Consider the following 12,971-nt stretch of genomic DNA (forward strand, 5'->3'; position numbering starts at 1 on the left):
TGATAAACGGCTGCCTTTCGGGATGGCAGGCGGTGACCAGTGAGGTACCACAAGGTTCGGTGCTGGGACCACAGCTATTTACAGTATACATTAACAATATAGATGAAGATATTAAAAGTAATATTAGCAAATTTGCTGATGATGCAAAGCTGGGTGGCAGGGTGAAATGTGAGGAGGACGTTAGGAGAATACAGGGTGACTTGGACAGGCTAGGTGAATGGACAGACGCATGGCAGATGCAGTTTAATGTGGATAAATTTGTGGTTATCCACTTTGGTGGCAAGAACAGGGAGGCAGATTACTACCTAAATGGAGTCAAGTTAGGTAAAGGGGCAGTACAATGAGATCTAGGTGTTCTTATACATCAGTCAATGAAAGCAAGCATGCAGGTACAGCAGGCAGTGAAGAAAGCCAATAGCATGCTGGCCTTAATAACAAGAGGGATTGAGTATAGAAGCAAAGAGGTTCTTCTGCAGCTGTACAGGGCCCTGGTGAGACCGCACCTGGAATGTTGTGTGCAATTTTGGTCTCCAAATTTGAGGAAAGACATTCTGGCTATTGAGGGAGTGCAGCGTAGGTTCACGAGGTCTTACGCTGAAAAATTGGAGCGACTGGGCTTGTATACCCTTGAGTGTGGAAGGCTGAGAGATGATCTGATTGAGACGTATAGGATTATTAAAGGATTGGACACTCTGGAGGCAGGAAGCATGTTTCCGCTGATGGGTGAGTCCTGAACCAGAGGACACAGTTTAAAAATGAGGGGCATGCCACTTAGAACAGAGTTGAGGAGAAACTTCTTCACCCAGCGAGTGGTAGGTGTATGGAATGCTCTGCCCCAGAAGGCAGTGGAGGCCAAGTCTCTGGATACTTTCAAGAAAGAGATGGATAGAGCTCTTAAAGGTAGTGGAGTCAAGGGTTATGGGGATAAGGCAGGAACAGGATATTGATTGTGGATGATCATCCATGGTCATAATAAATGGTGATGCTGGCTCGAAGGACCGAATGGCCTACTCCTGCACCTATTGTCTATTGTTTTCAGTTCAGATTCGAGTATCTGCAGTAATTTGCTGTTTTATTGTGTGCAGTGTTTAACTTTAGCTCCTGAAGGATTCCTGAAGAAGGGCTTACGCCCGAAACGTTGATTCTCCTGCTCCTTTGATGCTGCCTGACCTGCTGCGCTTTTCCAGCAACACATTTTCCAGCTCTGATCTCCAGCATCTGCAGTCCTCACTTTCTCCTAGTGTTTAACTTTAGTCAAACACAGCACCAAAGCACAGGGTAAAGTGAGATTTGGCTGATTATACAATTGCAACCAACTATGAATGCCAAAACTCACCAGTCTGATGAAGATGAGGCGTTGGGGGGATAGTGAATGGCTTGGAGAGGAACCTGTAGGTTGTAGTGCTCCCATGTTTCTGCTGCCCTTGCCCTTCCTGATGGTAGTGGCCACAGATGTGGGGGGGGGGGGGGGGAGCTCATGAAGGAGCTTGGTGAGTTGCTGCAGGAGTTCATGTATTTCCTGGCCTAAGGTTACATTAAGATGAATGATAAACACTTGAACTAAAAATATGCAGGAGAACTGGAACCATGTTGAAGAAGGAGAATTGACAGCTGTGTGGGGTTTGAACTGGTTAGTAGAATCGATTGGAGGGAATGGAGAAGATTGCTCAACAGAATTGCCTCCTTTGTCGTATCATTTTATGGTTTGATTCAGCAACAATTTTATATGTTGTTATTGAAAACAGTGCGCATTTTAGTGCTATTAAATCAGAATCCCAACTCCATGTTCTTGCCATAGTGTAGAGCATGATGCATGAAAAAGAATTTGATCACTGCTTGATGGGCCAGGCACAGGCTGGGATAAACTTTACTGCACACAAGGACTATTTATATATGGAATGAAAGATAGATATGTTGAAAGTAAACAAGAGTAGAACTGGAGTTTTCAGAGACCTATTATTTCAAAGAATTCTGTTAACTATTTTTCATAGATCGAGAGATAAGCATTACATTACTCCCTGAAGTACTGGAGATTAACAGAACATATAGTCTGGAGTGCATTGGCCCAAGAGTCTATCCAAACAACAAACTCATTCTCACATGGCTGAGAGGGAGTGAGATTGTCCAGAGAGATTCCACAGGTGAACCAGGTCTTCCGGATGAAGATAAAAGGTTGAGAAATGTCTTCAATTTCGTTGCAAGTCGATCAGATGATGGACAGGAATACACCTGCTTGGCTGAAGTGGACTTGGGCTCTAATACCACAAAGTCAATCACAAACTCTTCTGTCACTCTGCAAACTTACGGTAAGTTCCAATTGCACAAAAAATGCTTTCTTTGTTGAGAGAATATCAAAGATTAAATATCCATAACTTATTGAGAATAAGCAATGGGAAGCAATATGTAAATGTTCCACAAGTCTTTAAGCCTGCCAGAGGGTGTGCAAAATCTAGTCCAAAAAAGTCAATAAAGTCTTTGCGAGGCAGATGAACATAAGGAACAGGTGTGGGAATATGCCATTTAGCTCCTTGAGCCTACTCTGCTGTTCAATAACTAATCTTTGACTGTAGCCCCATGTCCTTACCCGTTCCCACATCTCTTGATTTTCCTTCTTCAAGGTGGAGAGCTCAAGTTGGAGTATGTTCTGACTTGCCAGACATTCCATTGGTTAAAGTGTACTGATGGGCGCTCCTTCCACTTTCAGGAACACTGGGTGGCTGAGGCAGTCACCTCTTGCTTTGCCACATGGCAGCCAGCAGATTCCTGACAGTGACAGGAATTTCTGAAGGAATTTCACCACGCTGCCTTAAACATCACTCAGTAATGAGGAGAGGGGGGGGGTGATAAATAGTTCAATAAACCTCATTATAAAGAGAGGGCAAAGACAACTACAAAAATCTACACCTGGGTTATGAACACTGAAATCCCAGCCTTAGCCGGGATGTTATAGACAGAGGCGAGTAAAGATCACAGTGAAGATAAATCAGGAGTGCATTATTATGGACTGCTCAGGGTGACTGGCACACATGAAACAGATGTAGCATTTGAAATGCCTGAAAAGTAGCAAGAATTAATTTGAAAATAAAAGAGGTGAGGTCCTCCAGATGACTCCAGTTTTCTGACTATGAGTGAATGTGATATATTCCTGGGGTGGTGTATTATCTAATACCTACACTGGTCAGTTTTCCACTCTGTCCATTATAAACTGAAACACACTGCAGCAAATTAAAATAAAGTGAATTTCTTGTCTGAATTACAGCTTTCATGGATCAGCCTAGAATCCTGGACAAAAGACCCAAAGAAGTGAAGCAAGAGGTCACATTAACATGTGAGGTCTCAAATGTCTATCCTACTGAGAAGATGAGAGTAAGATGGTTTCAGGATGGTGTGGAACTGAACTCAGATACCACAAGGCCAAATTCCAACACTGTCCGAATAACAGCAGCATGGACACCACAGGAATCTGGTCTGATGGAAATCGTCTGTCTGGCCGATTTTGAGAAATATCCATCAATTCCCTCAAAGAATAATAGTGCTTTCATTGAGGTGTATGGTAAGAATGCTGGTTATGGGGGAGTTCAAAATCAGACAATATTCTGATAGTTCATCACTGTCAACAATACAACATGTCAGCATTTCCACCACTTTCAGTAATAAAATCCTTTTCATTGAGTAACAAATTGGGAAGCTTGTGGAAATGTTTGTATACTCAGACACTTGGTTGAGTAAAGCATAAACATTGGCTAATTCGTTGGAATGGTCTGTTTCTGTGCCATATATTCTATATGACCCTCTGTCAATGAAAAGCATTCTGAGAAAGTCTTAATGACTCGAGGTATTCCGAGATCCTGAGATAATGTGATTGACATTGTCAATCATAGGTGCTGCTCATAGGTGAATGTTACTCACACTTAGTATTCCAGGATCACAACAGAATGTTTCAATGTTTAAACAAGTGATCTTATCATTTGGATTATAAACCTGAGGTTTCAGATTGACAAAAGAAAATGGTGTATGAAAAGAAAAGAGAGAATCTCTAACTGTTAAGGTGTTTTCATCCTCTTCCATGAATAAATCATTGATCACTAAGTCATTAATTACATGTAACTGAAGTTCCCTAACAACCAAAGTTCCCGACAAGCTGCAATGATAAACAGAAGATGCTGGAGAAACTCTTGAGTTGTGGTGAACAGTCAATGGACTTGAAATGTTAAGTCTGCTTTCCCTGCATACTTGCTCCTAGAACTGCTGAGTATCTCCAGCATTGGCAGCTTGTGGGAAGAAACAGGTCGTGGCCCTCTTCAAGATTGGGGGTTTTGTAGACATTTTCAAGGAGTAGTCAGTGAAACGTGGGTCACACATAACAACAAATATCAGAGGAAATATTGCTATCCAACTTTAGACAATGGAATCGTTGAAGGTATTTGTACGACATGGAATATTAAAGCAGCTGCTGACAAAACAGAACCTTCATGCAGAATGAAACCTCCTGAGAAGCAGTTACCCGTAAAGAGATTGGCCAGTGTATATTTTACAATAATGATGAATATAGTTTCAAAAGTTGCAAACACAAATGATCAGAGCACCAAATTAAAGAAGAATTTTGCATTCATGTAATCACATACTCACCCTCAGGAGATCTCAGATTGCTTCAGAGCCAGAGAATTATTACTGATGAGCAGTTCCATTGTTTCGATTGCACATATCCTCTGGAGTGAACCACTTACAGTAAACTCACTGAGGATAGGTGTTAAATGTGGCTCCTTCAGTGCTTCCAAAGTCTTGAGAACAATGAAAATAAATGAGATTGTAGGATTCTACAAAAAGAAATGAGCAGAATCAACAGTTCAATAGTTCCAGGGGATTTGGATCAGGGATGTATGCTGACCAGAACACCAGGAATACTGAGGGAATACAGAAAGATACTGTGGGGCTGTGTACATCTCCCTGATACAGCAGTGAAGTGGATAGTGAGTAATTAGCACTGAGTGCCGCCTGCCTTTGTTTCATTGTTATTAACCTCACACTGAGGGACTACTAGATACAACAATGTTTCTAACAGTATCTTTCTATTATTTTTAGCTTTCTCTTCCCCTGAAATCCAAGTACCAACCAGCCAGGAAGGAAATCTGGTTAATATTACATGCCTTGTGTTAAATGTCTCAGGGGATCTTGAACTCAGTCTGAAGAAAGGAAATGACATATTAGTGAATGGATCAAGCAGTACTGGGCTCACTATCTCTCATACAGTAGAAGCTCAAGCTAAGCTGGATGGACAGCAGTATATCTGTGAAGCTGAACTGAAACTTCAAGATCAGTCAATGACAAGCCCTGTTATTAAACAACAGATTGAAACCCTCCATGTCCTGTGTAAGTAGCATTACTTTCCCCACAAAAAGTCAGTGGGATTTTTTTTTCAAATGGAGACAATGAAATCCTCATCTCAACTTTCCTCTTAGTCCGAACCAATTTGAATTGGTCTCCTCACACAGGGACTGCCCTGCAGCAGCTCCTTTGTCACTGAGACCAAAGGGATACAGATCCTGGGGTCAGGACATGTGAGGACACTGTCCATTATTACCCCGGTGCATTGTGCCACAGAGTGCAATCATGGGAGTGTGTGTTCACTTCCCATGAAGCAAGGTCTACATATTAACCAGATCACTGGAATGATACTGAAGGAAGAATGGGCAATTCCACATGGACAGCAGAGGGGAAATTTAAAGTTGAGTCACAGTGAGCTATTGTAATGTGTGGGATAATAATAGGACCTGAATTATCCTGGAATAGCATCTTCAATGGAGATAATTGGACACAGTTGTGAAAAATGAATAGTTAACATTCAGCCCATGAAGATTGCAAAAAGAGTGATATATTGTCCAACACTTAAACAGAAATACTCTGTGAAGAAATGGTTCTCTTTTTTCTGGTATAATTTGCTGAGGGTAAAATAAATAAAATGTAAAAACAAAAGAAGTCACAAACTGAAAAACTCCTAGAGGTTAATCTAGCACACCCTCCAGCTGTAATGACGGATGTCTTTCCCTCCAATATTCTTGTGTAGCTCGGCTGTTCAGTAGATGCAAAATGTGTTGACATGAGCTGAATTTGAAAGTGGGTAAAGTGAGTTAATGAAGGGACAGCAGTAGAGAAATGAGGGCTCCTGGCAGTGCAGTGTGCACTTCCTGGAACACGGAACACTGAACTCTGGAACACTGAGTGCAACGAGCCCTGGTAAAGGGGGTGGGTGATAGCCCTGGTACAGTGGGTGAGTGATAGCCGTGGTACAGTGGGTGTGTGATAGCCTTGGTACAGTGGGTGGGTAAAAGTCCTGGTACAGTGGGTGGGCTGTGAGCCCTGGTACAGAGGGTGGGCTGTTAGCACCTGTACAGTGCAGGGAAACAGCCCCAGAGCAGTGCGCAGGCAGGAGTCCCAGGCAGAGACCTCCACGGGGGAGATAGTTTAGCCACTTAACTTGGAGCAGCTGAGAGAGGACGGCTGTTGGACTAGGGTCTGGTGTGGGCATGCAGATCATGTGTGGAGCCCTGTGCTGAGCTGCTGTACTGTAATGCCTATTTGAAATCTCCAACTTGCTGTAATGTCAACCCTTTCGTGTTATTGTGTTACTGTATTTTTATCTTATTTTTCAACTTGTCAGTAATGCAATTCCTTTTATTTCTCTGCTGTGTCCAAGAACTGTCCCATGGCACTTGTACCTAAGATGTTGCCATAAGAAGGCAGACATTGTAAAAGTTTGTCACTGTTTGCTGACAGTGGCCAATTGAAGGATATTGTATTCTCACAACCGATGGCAGAGAATGTGATCTTCCTGGGACTGAGCCTCATCCCTGATTTCATCCATGAGGATATAGTTTGTGGCAAGTATGCAATCTGTGCCATGTGGATGCTCAATTCCTATTTTCCATGCAGCATCTCCATGAAGGAGGCTTTCCATTTCCTTCCAATTGAAGAGATTGCATCAGATTCATTGTCAGAGGGGTTCACCATTTCATGTGGTCGTGGAGGGAGAGGGGGAGCAGAGCCAATTTGTGGAAATGGCCTCAGTGAGCAAGGTTTTAAAAAGCTGCGTTATGAATGCAGCAAGAGGCTTTGTAAAATATTCACTGTAGGTTACCACCTGATGAAAGCGTAATGCAGCTCAGTGCTCCCAAAATGTTGACTTTAAAGACAGCAGTCCAGTTCCAGGTCACGGGCATCGTGCCCTTTGGAATTCTGTCTGATTTTTACTCACCAGCCTCCCACCACATCCCCACTTGTCAGTCCACACATGAAAGCAAGTATAAAATTCTGACCATCACCCCTCTCCAGTGTTATGAACATTTCTTAAATCAATATTAGTCCAGCCATCAACATGTCCTTTAACTTGTCTCTCCAAACTATCTTGTAGCCAGAAATCCTACATTTCCAATTCTCTCCTTCTGTAAGCCAGGTTCATCTTCCTGCCACCATCTCACAGATTCAGAGCTTGAGTTCACGTTCCTGTAATTCACTGCTCCAAAACTATATTATCACCAATTGGCAGGCACTAACACTCCATGACAGAACATTCCCAGTTATAAACAAAGTTCCAACCCACATGAATGAAAGAAAAACTGCAGGTAAGTGTGAACAGTTTTCCTGTGGGACCTCTCATTGTCAGAAGCTAACACAGACGTATTCAATGATTTTAAATGCAATGTTATGAATCACTGCGATTTTAAATTAATATCTGAGAAGTTGTGAATGATGCTGAACATTGTGCGATCATCTGCAAACATACCCACTTCTGGCCTTTTGATGGAGAGAAATGGATTGTTCTGATTCACAAAGTGAATTTAGATTATAGCAGATAAATATATTGATACATGGATTGGAGTGATCGCTAGTTATTTGAAAAAGCAATGCCTCAGAAGCATTACAAAGGTGAACACATATGTTAAATCAGCATAGAAATGGTATGCATGATGTATTAACAGACTATAATTTAATGAAACACTCACTTTGTGTCCCTTGTGAAAACGTGAAAGAAGCAAAAAAAAACTATTAAGACAAGGCCTTGTCACCACATGGGCTGCTACCTTGAACAATGCATGGTCCCCATCAGCAGCTATTCACTCTCCCAGGCTGACCTTGATCATTCTGTTTGTCTGCCCAACTGTTTTTGTCTCTGCGAGCTCCATCTCCATCTATTGGTTACTCCATTCCCCTCCCTCCCACCCTTCCTTCAGCATATACACAAACCTTTTCCTGCCAACAATCATTATTGAACAAGGGTCACTGAACCTGAAACATTAACCCTGCTTTCTCTCTACACATGCTGCCAGACCTCCTGAATTTCTCCAGCAATTTCTGATTTTGGGGCTGAGTACAATTCTGCTGCAGCTGATTGCCCACAGTACCTCCTGAATACTCTGTGTTGAGTTACCAAATCTGTTCAAAGTGTATCCCATTTAGCACAGTGATAGAGCCCACAACATGATGAGGGCTCAATGTGGAAACAGCATTTTGTCTCCACGAGGACTGTGTGGTGATCACTCCTACTGTCTTGGATAGACTAATCTGCAGCTGGTAAATTGGTAGAGATGAGGTCAAGTTTGCTTGTTCCTCTCATTGGTTTCCTCTTGACCTGCCACAGATCCAGTCTAGTGAACAGCTCAGTCAGTGGTGATGCTGCCGAGTCACTCTAGGCAATGGACATTGAAGTGTCCCACCCAGAGTACATTCTGCACCCGGCTACCCTCAGTGTTTCCTCTAAATGATGTTCAAGATGGAGGAGTACAAATTCAGAATAGGAGGGGATTATGGTCATCAGCAGGAGGTTTCCTTGTCCATGTTTGACCAAATGTCATGTCACTTTCTGGGGTCCAGATTCAATGTTGAAGCCTCCCAGGACAACTTGTTGCTAACTGTATACCACTGTGCCACTGCCTCTGTCACCGATCTGCCTACTTCAGCCCTTATAAATGACCTTGACATTGTCCTCCTCACAGTTTACAATGCTTCCACATTTTGTGACATGAACGCATTTTGGAATTGTCCCTTACACAACATGATCAAGACTGTTTATATTCAAACATTCAGGGTATAGTCATTACAACCCTGGGGATCTCTACTACAAGTTTACTTCCAGCCCATAAAGTATTCATTAGCTGTTACTCTCTGTTTCCCATCACTTCACCTTTTCAACTTTAAATATTGACAGCTTATCCAAAAGCTCCTCTTTATCAAATCTAAACCATTCAAAGTGATGAAATTTCCTCCTCTGTCACCATGGCCTGGGCAGCATCTACCTCTTTGGTAAAGACAGAAATAGAAAAATAGTTTACCACCTCAGCCATGCCACTTGCCCCTTTCATTGTCCCGAATCCCCCTTACACCACCCTCTTCATCAGTATTCACACTGGAAAAAGACAATGTGGTCAAGGAGAATACTGAGATACAGGCTACGAGACCAGACGGGATTGAGGTTCACAAGGAGGAGGTGCTAGCAATTCTGGAAAGAGTGAAAATAGATAAGACCCCTGGGCCAGATGGGGTTTATCCTAGGATTCTCTGGGAAGCCAAGCAGGAGATTGCAGACCCTTTGGCATTGATCTTTATGTTGGCATTGTCTACAGGAATAGTGCCAGAAGTCTGGAGGATAGCAAATGTTGTCCCCTTGTTCAAGAAGGGGAGAAGAGACAACCCTGGTAATTGTAGACCAGTGAACTTTACTTTGCTTGTGTTGGAAAGGGCTCAAACAGATAGGATTTATAATTATCTAGAAGGGAATAAGCTGATTAGCAATAGTCGATATAGTTTTGTGAAGGGTAGATCGTGCCTAACAAACCTTATTGAGTACTTTGAGAAGGTAACCAAACAGATGGATGAGGGTAAAATGATTGATGTGTGTACATGGATTTCAATAAGGCATTTGATAAGATTCCCCACAGTAGACTTTGCAGAAAATATGGAGGTATAGGGATTGAGGGCGATTTAGGGGCATGGATGAGAGATTGGTGAGCTGAAAGAAGACAGAGGGTGGTAGTTGATGGGAAATATTCATCCTGGAGTTCAGTTACTACTGGTACATCGCAAGGATCTGTTTCGGGGCCACTGCTGTTTTGTCATTTTTATAAAAGACATGGATGAGGGCACAGAAGGATGGATTAATAAATTTGCAGATGACCTAAGGTTGGTGGTGTTGTGGATAGTGCGGAAGGATGTTGCAGGTTACAGAGGAACATAGATAAACTACAGAGCTGGGCTGAGAGGTGGCAAATGGAGTTTAATGCAGAAAATTGTGAGGTGAGTCACTTTGGAAGGAGTAACTGGAATGCAGAGTGCTGGGCTAATGGTAAGATTCTTGGTAGTGGAGATGAGCAGAGATATCTCGGTGTTCATGTACATAGATCCCTGAAAGTTGCCACCCAGGTTGATAGGGTTGTTAAGAAAGGCATACAGTGTGTTAGCTTTTATTGGTAGAGGGAGAGAGTTTCAGAGCCATGAGGTCATGTTGCAGCTGTACAAAACTCTGGTATGGCGCATTTAGAGTATTATGTACAGTTCTGGTCACTGCATTGTCGGAAAAATGTGGAAGCCTTGTAAAGGATCCAGAGGAGATTTACTGAGATGTTACCTGGTATGGAGGGAAGGCCTTTTTCCTAGGATGGTGATGGCTAGCACGAGGGGACATAACTTTAAATTGAGGGGTGATAGATATAGGACAAATGTCAGAGGTACGCAGAGAGTAGTAAGGATGTGGAACACCCTGCCAACCTTTAGGGCATTTAAATGGTCAGTGGATAAACATATGGATGAAAATGGAATAATGTAGGCTAGATTGGCTTCAGATTGGTTTCACAGGTCGGCACAACATCAAGGGTCGAAGGGCCTGTTCTGCGCTATAATGTTCTGTGTTTTTATTGTAGATGTGTCTGTCAGTGATATCCAGATTTTCTTTATGTTAACTGTCAGTCCACATAATCTGTTTCTCATTTTGCTTTTTAACATCACTTCTGAACCTTCTGTATTGTACTTGGTTCTCAACTGTAATTACTACCTGACACATGTCATAAACAGGGAGAAAGTGAGGACTGCAGATGCTGGAGATCAGAGCTGAAAATGTGTTGCTGGAAAAGCGCAGCAGGTCAGGCAGCATCCAAGGAGCAGGAGAATCGACGTTTTGGGCATAAGCCCTGCCTGAAGAAGGCCATTTCTTCAGACCAGACCATTTCTTCTCTGAAGACAGCTCTTTGTTCAGCCATTGATTTTCCCGTGAGCCTTTGGTTGTCGTTCACTTGATCCTGCTGTGTTCTTGCCCTACTGAAGGCCACTCTCCCCCAGTTGAATATTCATACTCTGGATTGACCAATGTCATTTTCTGCCATTGTACTGATGATACGATGATCACTGAGCCCTCAATGTTCTCCCACTGACACTTGCTCCATTTGGCCCATTCCCATGACCAGGTTGAGCGGTGCTTCCTTTCTTATCGGTCTGGACACTTACGGCTGGAGAAAATTCTCCTGAACACAGCCTAGGAATGCTTTCCCTTTTTATATTACCACTATCTCAGGCAATGTCCCAGTATTTAAAAAGCCTATTATAATTATCCTATGAGGGGAACCCCTCAGTAAAATTTATTTGCCTTTTTTTCCCTCAATTAATCAGGATCCAAACAGAAACCTAAAATAAATTGGAAATTTCTCAAAAGCAGCACTCAGAATGTTACATTTTTCACAGAATTCAGGGCAGGTTATTCCTCCTTTTATCCTGTGTTTTACTTTGCCTGGTTCTGCTTGATACAGACACTGGGTTTTAAAATAGAAACCAATTTTATTCTAAATATTAAAATCTGGAGAGCACCAGAAAGAATGAGCAGAAGAATTGGAAGAATATTTGAACTTTGAGTTGTTCAGTATCATAATTTAATTTTTGATTGGAATGAACTTTACAGATGCACCAGTAAAAGCAGAGATCTTTAAAGCTCAAGAAAACTGGATTGAAGGGGAATCACAGAATTTAACATGTCATGGGCAAGGGAACCCAGATCCCCAGAGGTTCTGGATCAAAGATGGGAAAATGGAAAGCAGAGAAATACTCTACATCCCATCTGTTCAAATGCAGCATGGGGGACTGTACGTGTGCATGGTCAAAAATGAGCACTGATCGAAAACCTCATCTCTAAATGTAACTATTTTGTGTGATGTCAGATTCTAGGAAATTGAATCTTTGAATCTCCCTATATTCCGAGCACCGTGAACATTGTGTGATATTCTTAGACCATGAGTTCCAGTAGTTGTAATGCTGAATTAATATTTACACAATGACTGCATTTCACTGTGAACATACCTCATAATAACAGATGACTGTAAGTATGTCCCAGGCTATAACACAACTGCAGAGATTCACCTGTTCTGAAATGACTGTTGGAAGATAGATGGCAGCACGGTATGTGGGAGGTTTGGACATCCTGTTAATTGAAGCCGTGTTGGAGAGCTGTATCAGTGATCCTGTCTGCCTGCCTATTTTCATCTTTTTCTTCTCTCTTCCAGATAAACCACGAGACACAATCATGACCATATCGGTAAATGACAAAACCATATCAGGAAATAACACACCCATGTCAAGCATTCCAGTAGAAGTTACTAAAGGTGATGAAATTACAATAAGCTGTAAGTCAGATGGAAGACCCTCACCTACATTAGAGTGGGTAAACCCCAGTAATGGCAGCAACATTGTGATTGGTCCCTCTGGGTTTCTGCACATTCCGTACGTAACCTCAGAGCATCAAGGAATTTATAAATGTAGAGCTACCAATCAATATGGAATTGATGAGAAGGAAGTGGACCTCAGGGTCAAAGGTCAGAATCTAATATTTCTATTGTCATTACTAGTTTGAGCTCCTATTTTACTGCACCCTTCCTGACAATGGGACAAATGGATAAACTGTTGCCTGCCTCTAACAATGCTGCTCTGTAACTGGCCTC

The 12,971-nt window shown here is 42.3% G+C and overlaps 1 protein-coding gene across 3 annotated transcripts in view; it reads left to right on the forward strand.

The window, feature by feature from the left end:
- LOC122552311 (intercellular adhesion molecule 5-like) overlaps window positions 1-12,971 on the forward strand; it is a 31,865-nt gene that overhangs the window by 8,200 nt on the left and 10,694 nt on the right. For 2 of the 3 annotated variants that reach the window (XM_043695049.2, XM_043695048.2), the window contains exons 3-6: window positions 1,992-2,306; window positions 3,260-3,553; window positions 5,083-5,370; window positions 12,537-12,845. In XM_043695049.2, the coding sequence (XP_043550984.2) occupies window positions 1,992-2,306; window positions 3,260-3,553; window positions 5,083-5,370; window positions 12,537-12,845 (1,206 nt within the window). Of the gene's footprint in view, window positions 1-1,991; window positions 2,307-3,259; window positions 3,554-5,082; window positions 5,371-11,938; window positions 12,516-12,536; window positions 12,846-12,971 lie in introns of those variants that run through there. The other variant, XM_087983521.1, reaches the window with a different exon arrangement.

The sequence above is a fragment of the Chiloscyllium plagiosum genome, unplaced genomic scaffold, assembly GCF_037043375.1.
Source record: "Chiloscyllium plagiosum isolate Xiang-an unplaced genomic scaffold, Cpla_swu_hap1 HiC_scaffold_45, whole genome shotgun sequence".
NCBI lineage: Eukaryota > Metazoa > Chordata > Chondrichthyes > Orectolobiformes > Hemiscylliidae > Chiloscyllium > Chiloscyllium plagiosum.